The 23,846-nt window shown below is 38.1% G+C and overlaps 1 protein-coding gene across 1 annotated transcript in view; it reads left to right on the plus strand.

The window, feature by feature from the left end:
* The window catches only part of adgrb1a (adhesion G protein-coupled receptor B1a), a 124,978-nt gene that overhangs the window by 78,409 nt on the left and 22,723 nt on the right, over nt 1–23,846 (plus strand). Inside the window, exons 17-23 of the mRNA XM_040117345.1 lie at nt 4,811–4,937; nt 16,906–17,009; nt 19,527–19,629; nt 19,732–19,882; nt 19,971–20,040; nt 20,336–20,402; nt 23,034–23,119. Of these exons, the coding sequence (XP_039973279.1) occupies nt 4,811–4,937; nt 16,906–17,009; nt 19,527–19,629; nt 19,732–19,882; nt 19,971–20,040; nt 20,336–20,402; nt 23,034–23,119 (708 nt within the window). The remainder of the gene's footprint in view (nt 1–4,810; nt 4,938–16,905; nt 17,010–19,526; nt 19,630–19,731; nt 19,883–19,970; nt 20,041–20,335; nt 20,403–23,033; nt 23,120–23,846) is intronic.

Here is a 23,846-nt window from a genome sequence, read left to right on the forward strand (position 1 = left end):
CTCCATGTTTATGTATTTCCTCTGTGCTGGCAGACGGCTTTTCATCCATGTAGCCTGTTCTTGGCAAAGACATTCTTCCATGCAGGGCTGCATCACCAGCACCTTAATTATCCAATTAGACAGTGGGGCAAGACTGTCTGCAGGCCACTGTGTGGCTCACAGAGGCATAATCATGTCAGCCATACACAGAAACTTCACTTACTCCTAATATATTGGATTTCTGTTGAAGGTGATGTGCTAATATCAATACTGAGTCCCCTCCTGGGGCTAATACACACATACACACACACATAAACACACACGCACACACACACACACACACACACACACACACACACAAACAAACAGAATCTAAAGACATACATTTCTATAAATAACCTTATAAGACCAATGGGTGTGTGAGGATGTGAAATATTCTTAGTATTCTGTGGCCCATATCACCTTTATGTTGTTAAGGTTTTTTGCTGTTCTTTGGGTTTTGTAAAGAAAACACTAAACACATTAAAGGAAAAACCCAAATAAATAGAAACATAAAAAATGCACAGATTTCCATATAGGTCTTGCTGGCTGGTCTGATGAGTATAAACATGATTTGAATGATATGCTATGGCCACCACAGTCACCACATCTCAACTCAAGTGAACACATATGGGAGATTTTGGAGTGAAATGATAGTGCTCTCTACCAGCATCAAAGCTCCAATAGAGTTCCACACACTATGACAAGGAGCATTTTTGACGATTGTAGTGGAATAATACCTAACAAAGAGTCTTTCTATTGGATTTTTTTCTTTAAAAAAAACAGCTATATCAGGTTTGGAGTAGAGGTTACCCCCCATGTTCACTCCATGTGGTTGCATCGTGTTCCAGTTTTGCCACGGCTCTGTCTCATTTTGGTCATGTCCAGTTTCCAGTGAAAGCCTTTCAGAAGTGGAATGTTATTTTGCATTATTTTGCTCACCATTTTTTGTATCTCTATTTCCAGAATAGTAAATATTTGCAGAATGTGCTCTGCTCATATTAAATATTGGGTCCATTACTTCATAATTATTTCCTAGAATGTTTCAAGGAAAGAACAGTGTAATTTGGCAGTAATTATAGGAAAATATGAAGAAAGCTTTCTGAAAGAAACCAAAGGTTTTTGTTTTTGTTTTTTTTTTGTTCGTCATATATGTTGAATTATGTGTTTGCCTCGACACATTCTGCATATGTAGATGTGTATGTTCAACTCGCTGGAAAGGCCATGTGTATAAGGTTTTTCTAGTTTAGCAGTTAATTGGAATTAATTTATTGGAAGTATGGTGATTGAACACTGTCATTGTTTTACCTATAATTAGTGCAAAATGACATGATTCTTTCCTGTAAATTCCTGGGAAATTATTTTGAAATTTCAGACCTGTAAAGCAAAACTTTAAATAAATGGAATAAATAGAAATAAGTATTAAATATTAATTTTGCTTTAGGTATGGATGACAAAGTCAATAGCAAATAAAGTGTATATTGTTACATATTCAAATTTAAGTAAAATTTCAATAAATATAGGCATTTATGTAAATTCACAGGAGAATTTCACAATTGAAATTAAACATGAGTTGCTGTGGCAAAAATAGACCTGGCCCTTTTCCAAATATCAATATATTTTAAAAGTTAAGAGTGCTTTCCATGAGTTTTTTTTACAAACACTTTTAATTTTTCTACATGCGTTTTCCACAGTCGCCCTTACCAGCAAGTAGACATGCATGCCCTTAGGAACTTCTTAACGTTGGCTACCTGTGGTGCTGATGATGACGCAGAATACACTTAAAGTAACTTCACATTTTTAACTCTCTGTAAGCCTTGCTATATATTGTAAATACATACATCCAACTGCAAGTGTTGTAAATGATGAGAAGAAATGTTATGTACTTGGAATTTTTCAGTATGAAAACAAGCTTTCGACTTGCTTCCCCTTATAGTTCACGTTACTGTGAAGAGGTCAGTTTAAGAAAGTCAACTTTGATTAATTTAGCTTTGCCATTCTTAAGATGCTCTTAGACTCGTACGTTGGGTGGGAGGAACCCATTAATCTAAATCCATTCCTAAGAGTGTCTTCAGTTTCGATGCTTTTAAGAATGACCTCTTAAGCTTAAGAAGATCATTATGCTCATCTTATCCATGAGATGCTTTTGGGAAACAAGGACGTGGAGTGTAAAGATAGAGGAGCGAAGAAAAAAGCCTTGAGTAAGACGCTCTGCTAATGCCTCTGCTAGACATTGGCAATATGACTGCCAAAGTGTACCTGGCAGTCACAATGGAGCTGGAACGTGAGGAAGTTATGTCCGGTGGACTTAGGGGGTTAAATTGGACTTTATGATGTATAATATGATGCAGAATAGTAAGTCTGCTATCTGTGGGGGCTCATGGGAAAACGGATCCAGTAAAATAGGAAGTATTCCTTCAGGTCATGATTTGACAATCAACATGTGGTGCCAGCCCACCTCTCATAACAATACTGCATGGCACCTGTCAAAACTTCACTTATAATTCCGTGAACCACACCTTCAGTTGTCAGCAATCTAATCACAAACTGCCCAATTAAGACAAAATGAGAAAAAGATGATCACGCACCAGCAAGTCCTGTGTAAAGGATGTATTATCATCACGGTATTTGTATGATATCATCATTGCAGAATACTCTCAGAAATCCTTTGATTATAGGACCTGGCACACTCCTATGAAGACAGTTACACTTTAAAGTTAGAATAAAGTTAGAATGAAATTGAATTTTATGAGTCAGACTCATACAAAAAGATTTACATGAATAATTGGCTCATTTCTGAATCTTTTTTTGATTAGTCTAAGTGCGGCTTGTATTCAGTCTATAGATTTTTCTGAGCTTCTTAGAAAAAAGCAGCATGATGACTGACATTTCAAGTGCTTGCTATTGTCAGTATCTGACAAATTAATTTGGATTTTATGGCCAGAGTACAAGTTTGAGTTAATACTGGCATGCTATTCAATCAGGTCAATGTAAATTCAAGTCAATCAAGTCGATGTAAATTTGTGTGAGGAGAGTTGGAGTCCGTTGCCTGTTGCTGCCTGTTGTTAATTCATAACACTTGGCTGCTTTTTCATTAATTTGACTTATTTGCTTAATTTCTCTGTGCACTGAAGCAGACTAATGTATGGCCATTCTGTGTCAGCCTTGTCAAATGGAGTTTTGCTGTCTAATTGCCAGCGGTGTCAAATTACTGAACCATACATCAATAATATGTCAAACTGCTTTGATTCACCAACTAAACATCGAAAAAACCTTTTACACTGCTGACTTTCTTTCTACAAAGTAGAACATAAGTGTATGTTACTATTTTTTACATAATGCTTTTATTTTTTTAATGAATTGTTATGTGACTTTCAAGATTTTGGCATTTTTTGCTTGATTGGTTGGTGAAAGTTAAGCTGTGTCCCTGTCCTATATTATCTACTAATACTATAAATTATACACTATGTAGGAACTGTGGTAGTGCACCACTCATTATATAAGAAATTCATGTACTATATTATTCAGGAAATGATACAAGTGTCACACAAATTTCAAACTATCTGTTATCCATTACCCATTTCTAATTCTGAAACTACAGAAGCCCCCTTCCATCGGGAAAGAAAAAAATAGATTAAATATTTGGAATGACAAAAACAAAATTATATATCTATATATATTAATGTTAAGTCAAAATTATCAGATACTAGTCAAAATTATAAAATATTTGTCTTTTTTTGTTAAAAAGTCAAAATTTGACACTATAGTGAAAGTTGTGAGATAGTCAGATTTTTGACTTACTTAGTACTAAGATAAAAAGTCATATTATCATATAAAGAAAACACTTATTAATTTATAATTATGACTTAGTATCTCAACATGTTTGTATTTTTTAGTCGTTTCTAACTATTCTATTCTTTTTTTGGCAGTAATCAGCTTCCACAGCGCCTTATCAGAACACATTTCACATAAACATTCCGATTGGAGGTAGCAGACATTAAACTATAACTCTTCTGGAGGTTTTCCAAGCCTTCTTTCCATCCTCAAATGCTCCACAGTATTGTGGGTAAACCACAAATTAATATCCCTCTCTAACGGACCTTTTTGGCATGTTGACTTGTCATAGAAGGAAAAGCAGAAACCCCAGCAAAAAACAAAAACAAAACAACCAATTCTCGATCGATGGACAGATTACCATGTTTGCAGACCGTCTTTCCCAGCATCCAACAGTGTATCACCATGAGCTGTAGTGTAGCCCTTCACCTATTTTCTTAGAGTAGGCACATAAATTATTATTATATAATATTATTGAGTATTATTAAAAGTAAAGTATTATTATTATAATAAATACTGATAAAAATTATAGTTATTTATGGATTAGCTGTAGTAATTATGTTTAGTAGCCTAACATATTGTCATCTTGCCAATATTACTATTACTATAGCATAATGATAATAATAATAATAATAATGAGGAAACATATGTGGGGGTGATCTTGGTGTTATCAGGGTGTTGGTATAATGTGTCCAGGCAGAGACCTGCAGCACGCCGCCTCACAACCACCTCATCACCGCGTTCTCTTCGCTCCATGCGCCTTCGCCTTGCAACCGGTGGAGATGTAAAGTGGATTAAGTAGCCGGTGTAACGCGGTGGGATCTGAACCGCTTTCTTATTCCTTTTTGACCGGGACAGTCTCTATATTCACCGCATCGCGTCTGTGTGTGCGTGTGTGTCCGTGTGAACGTGTGTGTCCGTGTGTATGTGTGCGTGTGTGTGTTTTTCTCCCGTGCAGCTCCTCTCTGCTGGGATCCTGGTCTGCCAGGGGCTGCAAAACCGTGCTAGTCGACTCATTCAGAACCAAATGCGTGTGTGACAGACTGTCCACCTTCGCCATTTTAGCACGGCTCAACCCCGACATGGTAAGTCCGACAACCTCCCTTGACTTCGCTGGCGCTAAAGGTATTGGAGACGGTGTGTTTTTGTGAGGTTTTATGTGAATGCATCAGCTGTTTTTTTTTTTTTTTTTTTTTTTCCAAAGGGCGTCATTGTCATTACATATCAACAGATCCTCCCTCTCCCCCCACCCCCCACCCCCTTACTCTCACTGTCTCGACATGCCAAAGCCATGCTGCAAAAGGTTATTATTGGCTTTATGGACATTATATATTTATTTATTTATTTTTATTTATTTTTTTTGGGGGGGTGGGGGGGGGGTGACGGGTTCGTCTTGAAGCAGTTTGCACCTAGAAGGAGATAGGCTGTTTATGTGTTCCCAGAGGAAATGCACACAGGAAGGGCAGCACTGTGCTAAACTGTGCACTAAGCTGTCAAATGTAAGCTACTGATATCCATACATGGTGAGTGGGATTTAAGATTATGCTACAGCTGATGATCACCTGCATGTACCCCCCCCAACACACACACACCTTCAATTTTCTTATTTCATGTGAACACCAAAAATTGATGTTCATATTATCATAGTTTAACATATTAGACTGTCACTGGTGTCTCCATGGTTACCGGGCCCCATAGAGAACATGCTGCATACCAATTCAATTATGTGAACAAAAAAGAAAAGACACGTTTTAATAAGACTTTCAATAAGACTGTAGCTACAGTAGGCTACAGAACACACTCCCCTTACATTGTGGCTGAGGCTGGACACAGCAAGCCAGCAGTGTGTGTGATAATGGAAATGTTTTTTTTTTTTTTTTTTAAATAACAGCAGAATCCCAGTGACTCAAACATGCCCCAGTTTTCTTTGGGGAAAGGGCAGTGTCTTTGTGGGGAATTTTCGTTCAGCGCGATTAGTTATTATTAGAATGGAAATTGCCTCGGAAGCAATTTGTTCACTAGTTGCCCTGGTAACAGCACAGGCACCGAGGTTTTCTTAAAGACATAGGCGGAAGCCTGCTGCTCATCTGGCTGCCTGCACGGCCTAGAAGGAATGCTAGGCCTGTGGAAGCTGAGTCAAGCCCATATGATTCTGTTTGTTCAAGATAGTTGTGGTTTCGATCGAAACAGACGACCATGTCAGTGACGGCGCTGTATGGTTTGATGGCTTCAGCAATGGCAGTCCTAATGCTGAGAGGCTGCAGTGGTGTGTTCCATGTGTGCTTTGTGCTCTTCAGTTTTGAAATATTACGTCATCAATTATCTGATTAATTGACGGACAGAGAATTGGTCAATGGCAGTTCACATAAATAGTTCAGCATTTTGGGAAATAATCTTATGCATTGAGTATGAAGCTGGATTCAGGACACGGTTAGTTTAGTGTAGCATAAATATCTGGGGAGACAGTTGGCAGAAAATTAAAAATGTCAATTTGTGGTTTTAGCGGGAGTTACAGGACAAGTTGGAACTTTTTATTGACGAACAGCAGTTTGTTCATCTGTCTCCTACTTCTCTGCAGCAGTTTTAGCTACAGTACTGTGCAACGACAGTGGTTTTGTGAGCAAAGGTTTTGATATAGGTCGCTGTACATGCCCGATGGTAATGGAACCCTTCCTGGCAACTTCACTTTGAAGCTGCACACTTTCACTGTGCCCAGCGGTATTTTGCCAAGAAGCAGTTCCCTGAAACCACAAACTAATTGTTTTTACATTTATATTTGAGCTTCAGCTCGTTAGCTTCAATCTTGTTCTGTCTGAGCTGTAGCCTAGAGGTGTTGGCTGGAGTGTCACTTTTTTTGTTTTCACCTTTGACAAAGCCAAGCTAGCTGCCCCCCCCCCCAAAGATTGATTTGGCTCAATCTTCTAATTTCACTCTTGGAAAGAAAGTGAGTAAGTGAATTCCCAAAATGCTGATATGTTTCTTTGAGTCAATTGAAAATCAGAAAATCATAAAACAGCCCTTAGTCATTGACCTGTCACTCTTCTCCATGCCAGAGCTAATGTTCAGTTTAGTTATCCGGGCAGGGCCTCAACTTCTGCTGAGTAGGATGCAGGCAGGGTCGGACCTTGACAAACTGCAAGCTGACACACTGAGCAGCTTCACCAGCATCACTGGCATCAACAGGAGCAACAAACACTGCTAGTATAGTGCAGAGCATATGTGCCTAATGCACAGGCAGTAGAACAACAAACTAATAATCCAGTATTATTATTACATTTTCATCATTTGTCAAGGGAAAATGCCAAACATTGACTGTGTCCAGCTTCTCCAATGTGATGATTTTCTGTGTGTGTTTAATAACAGTATACTTTAAATTGTATGTTGATCAGATAATCAATTAATGGAGTAAATGGTTTGTCTATAGTTAAACTAAATTCTCTTTATTCAGGGGGTCTTAAAGGATCACGAAGGGTTAGTCTGGTCTTGCTTCTGTTTAATTTCAAACAAGAAAAGACCCCAGACATTGAGGACAAATTTCACTGTCCTTCATATACAATTTATCTTATCAGCTGCTCTTTAGCCATGCTAGCGGTGGGGATGCCAGTGTTGGTCAATTTGTCTGACATTCACAGATCCCATGAGATGAATCCTACTGACTTCGGTAATCCTGACTTTTACTTTAGTGACACCAGCAGGTAGATGTTTTTTTTTTTAGTGACATGTCTGGACAGCTATTGGATGGGTTGTCATGAAATTTGATACAGTTATCCATAGTTCCAAGGGGCGGAATCTTAATTACTTTGGTTGTACCCAACTTTTCATCTAGGGCCAAAGTTGTCCTTTTATCTTCAGAAATATCTCAGCATCTACTTGATGGATTGGCATAAAATTTTGTACAAACACGAATGGTTACCAGAGGATAAAGCCCACTGGCATTGGTCATCTGGTGATATTTGCAGCTTTGAATGAATTGTCTTGACAACTATTGAGTGGATAACCTTAAAATTTGCTAAAAATATGTCTCATCCTCTGAGGATGTATTGTAATAACTCTGGCGATCCCTTAACTCATTCTGTAGAGTCTATTGCCCAATGCGTTAGTTAGCCAGTGTTAGCATGCTTACATGCTAAACTAAGATGATGAACATGACAAATATTATTGCTGCCTCTCAGCATTGTCATTAGCAATAGCATTTAGCTTAAAGCACTGCTGTGCCTAGAGAAGCCTCACAGAGTATGTGATAGGTGTTGATTCTTAGTCCTGTTTAGATAAAGGTACACCTGTGAAATATGAATATCAGCTAATAATAAGTGAACCGATAATGGGGCTTCTGCAGTTCGCTGTCCTTCTTGCAGCCTGCCTCCACCTGTTCGCACGGCAGCCTGCTCACAGCTCTGTTGCATCACGGAGGCTCCACGCACCCTGAGGGAAGCTAAATTGTGACTGCTTCTTTTGCCAGAAATGGAGGAAAAGGCAGTCCCCCCCCTCCTTGTGCTGCCATCCCTTCCCCCACATTCTATCATTTTGTGAGACAGTCATGGATACCATGCTAATTACACTTACTGCAACAAACAGTAGTCTAAATGGCCAAGCCGCTCTGTCTGCAGCTAGCCTCCTACAGCCCCAGCATGACAAACACCCCAACGTCTTTTCCCTCTCCATCTTCCCCCTCGCTCCTCCCTCCCTGCTATCTTTCTATTCTCTATTCCTCTGTCATTTAATCACCCCATTTTTCATGCTCTGAGGCTGCATTATATTTTAGCTCTCCCTCTCTCCTTGTGCCTACTACATCATTTACTCTCTTGCTGCCACGTCTCGTGTCCATTTTGCTCAGTCCAACTTCAATGCAGGCTTTTAGAGGGAAAAACAGAAAAAAATACACTGCAGTGAAAGGCATGTCCAATGGAATTAAAAATGTATGTATACATGAAAAAATACAGCACAACATTGCTGTTTTGTGTGAATTTCAAATGCAAGGCCTGATGCTCTGTAGAAGAGAAGTTATGTCAATTAGTTATGTCACCTGAATGCCATTTATATTAAACTTAACCTTTATTTTGTTTCATTAGTCTTCTTTGTAAAAGTCTCATCAGTATTCATTCCTCTTTTTTTTCAGTCTTTATGCTAAACTAGGCTAACCACACCCAGACTTAATGTGCTGTCATAAGACTGACCCAGTAGCAGAAAGTTTAATATGTCCTTTAGTTAGAAAAGTTTGCTATGAATACCAATAGAAGTTTTTGTAGTAACTCCTCCAGATGTGGGTTTATCTCAACTCTGAATATAGCTCATTCTGAATAGCTTGGTTTCATTTGTAAGCTTGTTGAAAAAAAAATGTCATGTAGGTTAATTGCCCTAAGAATTATTTTTATTATTGATTAATTTGCTAGTTATTTTCTCTGATTGATTGTTAAGTCTGCAAAAAAAAAAGTAAGGAAAAAATTCACATAACAGTTCTTCAGAAACCAAGGTGATGTCTGCAAATTATTTAGTTTTCTCCAAAACCCAAATACATTTAGCTTGCAATGAATCTGTATATAATGTCAAAAAACAGCAAAGTTCACATCTCAGAAACTGTAACCGGTGAATATTTGGCATTTTTGCTTGATAAATGTCAATCCATTATCAATATAGTTGTTGATTGATTAATCAGTTAATTGACTAATCATTTCAACTCACCTTCAGTGAATAAGGTAGTTTACCAATAAGCTGTTTGACCCAGAAAACAATAGAGATTTGCATATTTTCTATTTTTATTATCATTTATTAACATTTTATTATCATTTATCATCCTTATTTGACTGATCGGATTTACAACAAGTCCCAGTGAGGAAACATAAATGACTTTTCTTTGATTGGTATTTGGATCAGTAGATTCATCATCAAATCTATTCATTGTCCCTGGGTTGATTGCAGTCGTATTTGTTTACTGTTCATATTAGCAGTAGCTTCATCTGATAGATTTCAGGAGGAAATGACATTCCGTGCTGCTCCTCAGTGGTGGTAGCTGGACCATTTCTGGCTCTACCCATGTGAAATAATGCAGTCTGGTAACTTTATTTTGGATGACAGTGCTCTCGTTTGGACACTGCGTGAGACTTACAGCCGGGCTTTGTCATTGGCTGAAGAGGAAGTAAAAGTTTGTCTGTCTCAGCAGACGCCTTTCCATTCCACTGCACTCCTAATCTTTTTTCCCCCCCTTTGCTGTTAGAGAAGGAACTTGCTGCAGTGCAGATTAATCAGAGGGATTTAATTAACTTGGCCCCGGCACACACATCAAACCTGGAGACAAGACAGGCTATAAACTCAGCCAATTATTTCTTGCAGGGGAGGGGGGAAACTCCTTCATGTCCTGGTCCGCTCATGTCCACCCACCTTCCACCCAAACCAACTGCAAAGCTTATTTCTTTAAACTGTCCCATAACCTCAATTTAACTCTTTTCATCTTGCTGTGACACCGTACACTAGCATTAAGGATGAACTACTGTATTCAGCCACACTAGATTTTGATGATTGCTCCTGCAAATAACTTGAATATAAGTGTTCTTGGTTATTTTTTGCATTCGTTTTGAGAAAACACATAATTTTTACTGGGTTTAGGGATGGCAAAGTTGGTCCAACGCTTTGGTCCAGACTGAAATATCTCAACAACTATTGGAGGGATTGCCCAGGATTTTTTCAGAGTCGCTCATGGTCCCCAGATGATAAATGCACCTGACAATGGTGATCCTCTGGCTTTCCCTCTAACACCACCAGCAGGTCAAACTTTTCACTTATTCAGTGAAATATCTTAACATCCTCGATGGATATGCACAATATCCATCTACAGGATTCATGGTGCCCAGACGGTGACCCTTACTGATCATCTGGGGTGAACCTTTGACTTTTCCACCAACATGAGCTTGACATTTTGATTTTTATTGATATGTCTCGACAATTATATAATGCATTGCTGTGAAATTTGGTACACCCATTAATGGTCCCCAGAAGATGAATTGTAATAACTTGTAAAATTGATCCTTACACATTACATCTAGGACCATCATCAGGTCATAATTTTAATTTTTCCAGTACTTTAGTTTTTGACCTCAGACCTTGGCCTCAGCTGAACTTTGTGTGTAGTGCTAACTAGCAAACGTTAGCGTACTAACATGCTATACTAAGATGGTCAACCTAGTAGCTCAAAGTAAGCATGTTAGCATGCTGAAGTGAGGATTCTGTCCATTTTGGATCAAATATGGGTTTTATTATACAAGTTAATAATAATGCAGAGTAAGAATGGAACTTAACGTACATTTTTTCCAAGCAGTTGGAAGTCCCTTCCATATTTATTGTTGCCAAGGTTATTCAGTTGGAAAGATGGAAGAGAGTAATGATAGAGCTGGAGGAAACATTTATTTGATATGTAGGGACGCTTGGTATGGTGCTGTACTTTTATTTGGAGGAGACATGAGCAAAAGTGCGTTTTTATGCTGCATTCACCTGAGGTGAGGATTTTCTCTGGCATTACTTTGTTGTAACAGAAACTTGTAACTGTGAGGGTGTATTTGGGCAGAATCACTTAGAAATTCTGGCGAGATGTTTTTAATGTGTTATTAATATGGTTTATGATCAGACTAACAGGAATTTGATTGAGTGGATGTTAGACATGACACATTAGATACATGTTGTATAATATATTATCTAGTTTACCTTTGATGGCATACACTACTTTTGCTTTTTTAATAAAGCAATCTGTTGCAGGTCTCTTATTTCCTTCACTAATTAGTAGTTGCTTTCTCTATCTGATTACATGAATGCTCCACAGGATGATCCCTCATTCACTGCGACAGTGTTTTGATTGTGGTCAACTTAGTTATATTGCAGCATAAGTAAAGATGGTGCAACTGATCAAAGTGGTGAGTTCAGCTCAAAACTAACCAATTACGATGTAGCAGTTAGTGTTGACACTCGAACTTACAATCAACATACATTTTGACTTTAGATGTTCTGGCAACTATTTGATGTTGTCTAAAAACTGGCAAAATTGTGGCTAAGATCAATAACTATCTGATCAAAGAGTAAGTAAAAAAGAGTGTGAATCTGAGCAAGCCATCTATGCCAACTTTCATTACTTATTTGTTGATAAAAAAAAGTATTACATGACTGTTTATAGTACTGTGCAAAAGTTTTAGGCACTAAAAGTAAAGTAAGGATGCTTTCAAAAATGACACCATAAACACTTATCCCTTTATGTTCAGAGAGTGCCATCGCTCTGAGATGTGCATATAATAATTCATAAATTTATATATGTTTGATATTTCCATATTAATAAATGTATATTTTCATTCTTGAACATATTCATGTAATACCTCGTTTGAAAGATCGGAATTTCTTCTTGAAGACCGCACTGGGCGTTTTTGATCAAAGAAGCAGTTAGCATCTTACCTGCTAGCTTGAGGTTATCTTGTTAATAGTAAAACGTAGTTAGTGGGTTAAAAAACCATCCAGGGGCAACAGGGGGCTCATTTTGAACAACAAAAGTCCACCGATTAAACCAGCTCACACATGTCCAAACCAACGAACAGTCACAGGAAAGGAGGTAGTTCAAGTTGAAGAAGTAGTTTCCATAGATTCCTATTCTGTGGTAGCCTACACATCCAAAATAAAGCTGGTACAGATGAAGTCAAGGGATTGACAAATGATTTAACTGATAAGGTTTAGTATCGTTTACACCAGTACACTCCCAGGAAGACAACAAACCAATCAGCATATCCCGTTGACCAAAGATGGTGGACCTATGGGCCGTTTGATGAAATTAGCCTATAGTAACAATGCAACATTATATAGGCCCCACGGGGGTTCTCTTGACAGCTACATTCATCCAGTAATGTGTCTGAAGGATGAAACCATTTATGGATTGAAAACCAATACAATTACCTTTCTAACACGTATATACAGTATAAGCCAGTGTAGTGAACAGGTATTATAATCAGAGCCAGTAACCCACGTGAGACAGAAGCCATTTTGGCTGATAATAGAGACATGATTCAATGATTCTATGATGAAATTAATGTGTATAACAACAATATAGGTAATATTAACGTTTTTATGGGCAACATTACATTTACGTAAATTTTCAGTGTGTCGTAACTTCTGGGCAAATTTCAGGGACATTTTGGAGCTGTTATGTTGAGGTTTTGTAATGCGCCTTGGCCATCTGCTGGTAATGCTCAGCATTGCGCTTGAAGTCGTGACTCAGAATCACTTCTGTCCATCAACCTAAAATTTGTTACGCACATTATAGACATGTTGAAGAAGATTCATATAGCCCATGTCATGACTGTCTTACTGTATTTGAAATGATAAATGATGATAAAAAAAACCCCACAAGAACAGGTTTACCTTTGTTTGTGTTTAGAACCTCAACCAATTACTAGGAGTAAGAAAAACATGCAAAATGAAACCCATTATCTTTACAATGATACCATGGATATGCATGAGCTCTGAAAGGTTTTAAAATGATGAACATTTTAAATTTAAAAAATTAGTATAAAAATACAGGCAGAAATGCACATAGTGTTTCATAAGGACTTAAGTGTTGTAAAGACAAAAAAAATATGTAATCATCCTCTTTGACTTTAAAACAGCACCAATTCTCCACTGTCTCGCAGTTTTTCAGGTACTTAGCAGGTAAGTTTTTTCAAGCATCTTGGAGAACTCGCCACAGTTCTTCTGTGGATTTAGACTTTCTCAGTGTCTTCTGTCTCTTCATGTAATCCCAGACTGACTCAATGATGCTGAGATCAGGGCTGTGTGGGGGCTGGGCAATCTGTTACAGGACTGCTTGTTCTTTTTGTCTCTGAAGATAGTTCTTTGTGACTCTGGCTGTATGTTGTCTCGTTGTCCTGCTGCTGAATGAATTTGAGGTGAATCTCACTGAATGAACCAGTGAGATGCCTCATTAATTGTACAGTTGGTCAAAGGATAAGAATTAAAACATGTAATTGGCCTAAAACCGTTGCACAGTACTGTATGTGCAGTTAAATGTATTTGACTGGCCAGCAGTTTGCCAGATACTAGATATTGTAGAGCCAGGATGAAGGTTTTTGACACGTTACATTACATGTTTGAATACATTACCGGAGGCCTCTGTGGACTGTTTGCAGCCACCCTTAATTGGAGCCCAGAATTAGGAGCCTGTATTTTTCTTGTGTGTAAGGGTTGTGTAAGGTTATATCTAAATAATCTTATAAATTAATGTAGGGGGGGGCTGTAAGGTATCTGTTGTATTTCTGTGTCATGTGTCTGTGTTTTTTGTTTTTTTTTTTTATTTTTATTTTTTTTTACATATTTACATATTTTTCATTGATTTGATTAATTATTTTAATATTTTTTTTTTTAATTTTTTCTGCATCTTTCTGCAATTTTTTATTTAATAAAAAAATACATAAAATAAATTGATGAAACTAAACTCCTTAAATGCAATAAATAAAAAAAAATTTGAAAGATAAAAAAAAAAAAAAAAAATTTTTATTTTTTTATTATTTTATATTATTTTTATTATTAAACAGGAACAAAAACAAACAAGCTGAGAGGCAAACACACACAGCAACACAACCCATAACACCCTGCAGCTGATGATGCCATGATACAGTGTTGCTATGGCAACTAAGACACAATCTGTATATGCATGAAATGGTGTTGTTAGCTGTGTCAGGTGGGGATAGGAAAGCAAGTCAGTCCTATATCTTGTGCATGTTTATTTCATGAAGTTGACTTGGCACAGATCACTAGTTCTGTGTATATATGCGCGTGTGTATGTGTGTGTGTGTACTACTGTTTTGAGGTATTCTGGTTTATTCATGAATCACCTTGAAGTCACCTTGCTCTGCAACCAAGGCCCAAAAGCAGCTAGCCTGTCAATGTCAACTTCCCAGCCGTAGATTCCAGATACCTGCATGTACATTGTGTGTGTGTGTGTGTGTGTGTGTGTGTGTGTGTGTGTGTGTGTGTGTGTGTGTGTGTGTGTGTGTGTGTGTGTGTGTGTGTGTGTATTCCCCAAATAATTTTTTTCCTTACAGCATGTTAAGGTGCTGCTAGGCTTCCTCTGGTGTGTGTATGGAGTCATCCTGCTAACCTTTACAGTTGTACTCTCAAACACTCACAGTCACGACAAACGCTCATGCGCTCAGTCAACTGAGCTACCTATTTAAACTCACTGACTCCAATCATCTATCTGTGAGTTTCTGGTCAAATCATCAGTCTCTCCAGTTGAATTGTGAAATGGCCATTTTCTACATTCCCTTTGTTATTGTCCACAGAAAGACATATGATAAAAGCTGAAATGGACGACACACAATGAGCAACAAGCCTTCAGTATGCTAGCTGAGCTTCTGTTTGTCTATAGCTGCAGGAGTATCAGTACACCAGGACATCACTGTTGGGTTTGGTTACACGTGCAACTGAAATTTCTTGCCTTTTCTCCACCTGGTATTTACATGTGATCTGTATCTGGAAATGTTAAATAGATAAAGACATGTCATCACATAGTCTCTGCGTTTACACCTGGCATTAATAAACATTCTTGTTGCCCTCACTGTGACTGGATTTCATCAAGCTAAAAGTAATGCTGCTGTATGGGCTTTAGTATACTATTAAAATATAAAAAAATTATAATAATATGTGCTAGTTGTTCATGCTTTAGTAATCTATAGATTAAAAAAATGCTATATCAGTCAAGGTCTCCACCCAGTTACACAACAGCCCAGTGCAGTAGCCACCCCAAACTACTCAGAGTTGTAAGCGTTCACACATTCAAAGAAATACAAAGGGTTCATCCTAATCATAGTTCAGAAATAGAATCCTGAAGAAACTTTGATATGTGACCTAGAAACTACTTTTTTACAACTGTTCTCCAAAGAAAAACGGCAGCATCAGTCGTTTCATCAAATGCCCCCAAAAAACATATATTAAGTTCAAATGACAAAGTCCTGACTGTTTTCCATTGGCAGAAAATAAGGACGTATTGTACCATTATTATACAGCCATAAAGTCCACTGAGTTGAGTCCACGTTCCCTAACTGCAACCAAGTGGTTATGATTATTACCATGACAAAAAAGCTTCCCATAACCTGAGCATAGGATTTATTTGAACTAAAAACCATTGTCTTTTCCTAACTATCAGTATAGTGGCTTCACATCAGAAGAGGCTTATATGTGTAGTTCTGGAGGGCATGGAAACATGCATGTACACATGAGGGTTTCCCCCAGGAAATTAGTAAATGCCTGTCTGATGTAGCATCCATCCTAATCTTATATTTAATAAAAATTGAATTATTTCGTCTGACATTAGTTGAGTAGCTCTTTATTTCAGGTAAAGCAGGGCACCTCCACTACAGTATAAAACTCCAATTAAGATAGTTAGATACAGACTGCATGCTAATACCAGATAGAAATAAGGTAATGAGGTAACTATCATTTTAACCTGCTGAATCAGTTTCAGCACAAGGAAGTGGATTTTGAGCATAGGTCTGAATTGAACAACACACACACACACACACACACACACATTTCTGACATTAAATAAACTAGTGTTTTGCAGTTTGATAAAGCCCTTCAGCTACAGTGTTTTGGGGAACTTTTGCCCACTGAAAAGCATCAGAAAAACTGAAGTGATGTCAAGGAAAATGTAGTCCACAGCATTTGAACCATAAATGACCCAGTTAGGAGGTGAGCTCTCAGCAAATCTAGCCAACAGGGAATTTCTTCTGCTCTTGCCTTCATCTGCTGACACCTCCTGTCTGTACACACCACACACCTGCAAGACCCTGCCAAAGTTTCTGTCTGACTTTGTTGGCAGTGATGGTTTTCACATTTTTCTCTACAGGATTTCCATTCATCATACTGTTGATATGGACATTGCGATGTCTGTGTGTAATTAATTGGAGCTCGGGTAGACATAATCTGCTAAGATTGGATCAGTCAATCAATCTTGATTGTGTCATAATGTTTGGACACCTAACCACCAACATTTTCACATTCTTCTTCTGTGTTCTTTTCCTTTTTTTTCAGAACATGGATAAAACACAACTCCCGTCTGTGACACTGATTGTGGGCTGTGGAGTGTCTTCACTGACATTGTTGTTACTTATCATCATCTATGTGTCTGTCTGGAGGTGAGATAATACAGCTCGCATTGGAAACAATAGCATCGGGCTTTGTGCAATGCAAGGCGGAAGCTTTAACAGCAGCATTAACTAACAGAGAGCAAGTGAAAATGGACAAGAGAAAATGACTCTAATAGTATGTTCTTGACAAGAAGATTCAATGCAAAACACATGTGCTGCTGTTTAAGTAGTTAACTTCTTCAGAACGCACTTGAATCAGTAGACTCCTCTTTGTTCCATTATCAGAAACAGTGAATTATTTTGTTTACTTCTGTAGTTCAGTTCCAATTCTGAACAAAAAAAACGTTAAGAGAGTTATCGAAAACTGTGAATGCTACAACAGTAAGTCCCTCACACGGACTTTTCATGTAAACGGTATTCCATTTGAAGGCAAAGTTCTCTTTATGTTGGAGTCCAGCTGGGCTGCTGAGACCAGAAGCATTTACTTGCATGACTGCGTGCAGCTTTCTGACAATAAAAGACAATATGGTGTACAAAAATAAACCCAGAAATTGTTCAGCAGGTGACGTACTCCATTTTAAACTAGCGTTTGTCGAGGGAAGGCTGTTTACTGCACTTTGGCATCAGCATTGATCTCCTGATTCGATTAGATTTCCATTCACAAAGACAATAATCGAATCAGTTCTATTCAATTTGATTCACTTCGATTTGATTCCTGATGATAAGTTACATCAGATAAATACCCATGTTGCATAAAACAATTCTCAGAATTTAAATTTCTTCTACTTTTAAAACAGGTGAGCAACACTGTTGCTTCCTTGAATTTAAAAGTGTGTAAAGTACACATTATAGGCTAAACTTTAAACACATTACCCGGTTAGTAAAGCATCAGCCTGATATCTGCAGACAGCTGCTAGGTAGCATTAGCTGCCCAGCAGGGACAAACTGAATAAAGTAGAATCCCCACACCTTACAGTTGACTTCCACGACTTCACGTCTCGAGATAATATTTTCTCAACAAACAGCAACAGAGCTTGGATCAGTTTTTTCAGTCTATCCCTCTTGTAAATATAGAGATAAGATAAAGAGAGTAAGCGAACCATCCTGAGTTACAACAGTCCTGTAAGCTGCAGCAGGTTCACACAGACATCAAAGTTTCTGAGGCTGTCGTGACTCAATGGGCCTCATGTAGCCAGCTATCACATATGCTACTTTCACTTAAAATAGCCATTTTGTGCACATTGTAATAACTCAACAAAGCAGACATTTTACATATTATACAGCCCTAACTGAACCACTTACAACGAGTAACCGCTGCATGCACATAATATTTAACGTAGATGTACATATTTACTGAGAAAAGGTGCAAATGCAGATATCTGTATCAGGATTTTAAGAATCTATCTTGAATCATTCAAATAAAAATTACAATTAATCAGACAATCGCTTTTTTTATCCAGACATATGTGTGACATAAGCATTTGAAGTATTTATACTCTGGTTCCTCAGTCTAGGAAAGGTGACATGAAGTCCCTCCAATTAGGCAAAGTGAAATAAGTCGGTTTAGAAGTTGTTGTAAATACCTGTTGTGTAGATAATTGGTATGTTGGATGTACCACATGATCACCTGGAGTTTTAGGAAAATTACCAGGACCGAATGTAAGCATGTACAACCCACTACAGTACTTCAGAAAAAAACCACACCACCTAATCCTTAACGTATAAACTCAGTGTGTAGTCATCAGTGCTTATTAAGGTCATATGATGTCTTACTCTGAAATAACAGGATTAAAAAATGTACTGGGTGGTGCTTTAAACTCAGTCTTGAAACAGGACTGGTGTCCTGACTTTTGACAGTCAAGTTTGCCTTGGTCATCACACAGTCTCAGGCTCTTGACTTGGACTTGGACTCTGGGTTCAGACTTAGACTGGTGTGGTTTTGAAGCCCTGTCAGTATATATGTGTTAGAGCTGGGCAATAACATTGTTTAGAAAACTGATTTATTGTTTTATAAACTTCTGTTGTGCAAATCAAGAATTTCAATCTAATTGTATCAATATACTGTGATAGATTTTTAAGATTTTTGAAGATTAATAAAATGTATTGCCCAGCCCTAATGTTCATTTGATCTGCTGTGGAAAGGGTATTACATTTTCTTTTTTGAGGTCTTAAAAAGAATTAAATCTGATTTCAAAAAGTTTACGGGTACACTGGAAACTGAATTTGGCTAACACGAACACAACGTCAGGCAGGATGAATGGAGTGAAACAAAACTGCCATTCGGTCTGATTATTAGGTTACTGTTCATGTCCCCTGTGAATGGTGCCTGACTCTAGAGTAGCTTGCAAAATGACTAAAGTTAAGTCTTGTTGAACCCGGAGCTGGGAAAGGGAGCACATGAAATACATGAAATACATGTTATAACACAAAATGCAAGGTTTACCATAAAAAAAATCATTGATAGCATGTTCAGACAAGCTTATAACTGAAGCCCTGATCTCGGCTACAGGTCTTTTGTGCTAGATTCAGTCATAGAGTTCTTTCATCTCTTTCATTTGCCTGCAGGTACATTCGGTCTGAGCGCTCTGTCATTCTCATTAACTTCTGCCTCTCCATCATATCCTCCAATGCCCTTATTCTCATTGGACAGACACAGACACGGAATAAGGTAAGAACCCGTAAGAATCTCAGACGTATGATCAGAGTGATGCATTTTTCCTGATTACATGTTCATTAAAAATTGTTCCCTTCTATTTTTCTGTTTTTTCAGGTCTTATGCACCCTGATCGCTGCATTCCTTCATTTCTTCTTCCTGTCTTCATTCTGCTGGGTTCTGACGGAGGCGTGGCAGTCATACATGGCAGTGACGGGCCGCCTCAGGAATCGCATCATACGCAAGCGTTTCCTGTGTCTCGGTTGGGGTGAGCCTTCTCTCTGCTGTTCATTATGTCGTTCATATGGTCTCTCTGAATTCTCCTGCGTTAAAGTTCGTTTTTATTTTCCTCCCAGGTCTCCCTGCGCTAGTAGTGGCGATCTCAGTTGGATTCACCAAGGCCAAGGGATACGGAACACCAAGCTAGTAAGCATGCTTTTCCATAGATCTGCCATTCTATTCCCTCTCCTTTTTAAGTATTAATGCAGGAATATTACAAACGGTTGGGGGTTTATGTTTGCATTATGTTTAACCTCTCTCTTTCTCATCTATGTTTTACCATCCCTGTTCTTGTCATGTGTATGTTCCTCTACCTTTCACCTCATTCTGCCCCTCCTCTTTACAACCCTTTATGGTCCTCCCCCCTTCCTTGCTCTTTCCCTCCGTCATCTTCCTTTCTTCTAATCATATCTTTCTCTATTTTTCTGCCGCTCTCTTGTAGCTGCTGGCTGTCTCTGGAAGGAGGTCTTCTTTATGCATTTGTTGGACCTGCTGCAGCTGTTGTCTTGGTATTTCCTTTTTCATCCTTAGTCTGTCATGGTTGGCTTTTAACACCTCTACAATAAAAACAAGTCAGGCCAAAAGCAATAGCTCATCTAACAGTTTTCATATAGTCACTTAAAAAAAAAAACATATGCAGTCTGCATATATCTATACAGTATGCAGACTACCAATGTTGGTAACCAAGTTAACCTTTTTTCATTGGCAACATATTTCATGCAGTAGAAAATTAAAACACAAGATTAAAGAAATCCATCTATCCATCGGCTATACCACTTGTCTGTTTGAGGGTCGCAGTAGGGCTGGAGCCAATCCCAGCTGACGCTGGGGGAGAGGCGGGGTACACCCTGGACAGGACTGACATAGAGAGACAAACAAGCAGTCACACTCACATTCACACCTACGGGCAATTTAGAGGCACCAGTCGACCTGCATGTCTTTGGACTGTGGGAGGAAGCTGGAGTACCCGGAGGAAACCCATGCAGGCATGGGGTGAACATGCAGTCTCCACACTGAGAGGCCCCGGCCGAACCTGGGTTCGAATCCAGATAGATTATAGAAATCACAGTATTAAAATGGAAAAAAAAAAAAAAATCAAAGCAAGTCTACGGTTATTTTAAAAATATTTTCTTGAAAAAAGTGGCCCTACACAGGGTCCTGGACAGTGTGACAGTAAACAAGTAAGACCATCACAAAGTTAATAGCCCATGTGGTCATTGTTTCCCCTGTTTTCTTTATCTTCCCTGTATCTTCCTTTTCTTACTTCCTGCTTTCCTTGTTTACTGCCTCCTTTCCTTTCCTGCCACTGTCTTTCTTGTTAACATCCTCCTTTCCTTCCCTGGCTCTTCCTTTAGCTTTTTTATCTCCTCTTTTCCTTCCCCAATTCTGTATTTCCTACCTTTCCTTATTTACTTCCTTCGTATCTACCCTGCCTTTTGCTAGCCCATATTTTCCTTCTTCCTTCCCTACCTGTTTTTTCCTCCCTGTCCCCACCTTTTCTTGCCTACTTCCCCCTTTCCTTTTTGCCTTTACCTTATTCTTAATTACCCTCCCTTCCCTTTTTCTGCTTCGCTAAAAACATGAGCAAAATGACTTTAACTTTAGCTCTGAGTGGTAAGGGGTAAGTGGTAAGTCCAGTATAGATTAATGATTATTTTAAAATGTCAACATTACAGGTTGGATTTGAATGTGGAAATAATAAGTTACCTAAGTACCCTGTATTTTCTATTTAACACAGACAAAGACGAACACTATTCAATTTTCTAAAGAATGGACATGAAAGATACTAGCTTCCAGTTGGCAGGCAATTTTTTGTTAAAATCATATACGTGTATAAGGACACCTCAAACATAATTTGTAGTCCACTTTGATCACTGTTCAAAACCACCATTCAAGCTAATAATAAAGGTAACTATAGCTAAGGTGCTTTGGAAAGCGGATATGGTATACGTTTAATAATGCACTCTCAATTTGTAGCAATAAATAACATATTGGACTCTGCAGGAGTTATATTCATAAATCAGGTTATACTGAGTGAGTATAATTGATGTTTTCCACTTTCAGACTCTAATTTTTTAAATTAGAACCCGAACAGTATTAAATTAACCTTAAAATCATGTAGAGATAAATTAATATAGAGTTTTATGAAAAACTACTTTTTAATTAATGAACTTGAAAAAAACAGAAAATAATTTTGCAAACTCATTTCACAATGACTATTTAATTTCCTTTTGTATTTTTTATGTTCCTGAAATAAAACGTAGCAGTACATTAACATTTGAAGCTCATTTTTGAACATCTGTTTTCTGCAGGGGTTGTATTTACTTCTTTTCAGTTCAAAAATCAACAAATTATGTCAGTTGTCTAAACCTTTGCTTACAGCTGTATAGTCATTACCTCAGTTCCCCTCATGTTCAACCTACATCTAAGGTAAATCCCAGGAATAAACGCAGGCGGAACACACACTGACACCGTATCCTTGTTTCACCAATCAAATCTATTAGCAACAGTTTCAGTGATTTACTTCCCAGTGTTTCTTCCCCACCTACAAGTGAACAAATTCGTTTGAGTGTCCTTTTTACACAAGCTGCTACTCTAATAAAGGGCTCCTGCTCCAACTGGCAACCATACTGGAGGCCCAGCTCACTCCGAAAAGCCCCAGAGTGGCTTGTACAAGAGATTTTTACAGAGAGTGAACCCTCAAAGCACTAAAATTGTAGCAATTACTACAGTCAAAGATATCCCTCTCCCCCTGTCTTTTATTACACACAGCTCATATTTTATGTATGATTTCTTTTTTCAGAACACTGTCTATATTGAAAAATTAATTTATATTTTAGCAATCCATTATTTCAACAATTTTTTACTTCTCATGCTTCATTGGGTGCCTGATAGTTTTTGTCACTGATATTTAAGATTTTGATTTTAGTATAAGGATTGAGTATTTACGGTGCAGAACCTGCAGTAAGTACAACTAGTGAGTGTGTGTGTGCGTGTGTGATGACATGTATGTGCATGCTGCTGTCATCAGCATGTCATGATGAACATCATCACCATCATCATCAGAGTAGTGCTGCATGTTTTGAATTAATCAAACTGTCTTTGCTCTGCTTTAATCCTGTGCCTCTTCTCTTTGGCAGGTTAACATGGTTATTGGGATTCTCGTTTTTAACAAACTGGTGTCCAAAGACGGCATTACTGATATGAAACTAAAGGAGAGGGCGGGGTATGCCTTATACCACACATCAATTTTACACAGTGACCTATAACCAGCCTGATGGCTCAGCTTGGGGGGAGGACTAGCACAGTTATCGACTCTTTACCTAAAATTATCCTAGGCTATCATTCCAGACTTTTGCATATTGGCTGAAGATGACACTTAAACACCAGGAGGATGAGGAGAAGAGAAAAAAAGATGGATAAATGTGACTAAATTAACAAAGAATAAGATAAGGGACCAAAAGAAAATGTGTTTTCACATATAGCTAAGACTATGATCATTGCTTCTGAATAATACACAAATGGAGGTCAGAAAGAATATGGAGGAAAAGGAAAATTTGGGGAAGGGTGTCTGGTTATTGGTCCTGCACAGACTGAGCAAGATGATTACTCATCTCATTGCTTTCTTTTAAGTTCAAATGTGTTGCATTTTCCTCCAGCTGCTCTTTGTTTGCAGGTGTTGCTATTGATGTAAAGCCCTGTAAATCCATCCATGTCTTTTTTTTTTTCCTGTTTGGTTGTTTCTTGTAAAGGGAAGCAGGGTAAGACTTCACTAAAAATCAATTTAAGGAAAACTATCGTATTATCTGTTGGTTAAGAAAACATTGTACTCAACAATGTTTGCTGAGATTGTAGAATGTGGTGAAAACGTTCTGACAGGGCAAGAGATCTCAGCACCTACTTCAGAAAATATAGTGTTATCATAACCAACAGAACCAATAACCAGAGCTATA

The sequence above is a fragment of the Xiphias gladius genome, chromosome 22 (genome assembly GCF_016859285.1).
Source record: "Xiphias gladius isolate SHS-SW01 ecotype Sanya breed wild chromosome 22, ASM1685928v1, whole genome shotgun sequence".
Taxonomy (NCBI): domain Eukaryota; kingdom Metazoa; phylum Chordata; class Actinopteri; order Istiophoriformes; family Xiphiidae; genus Xiphias; species Xiphias gladius.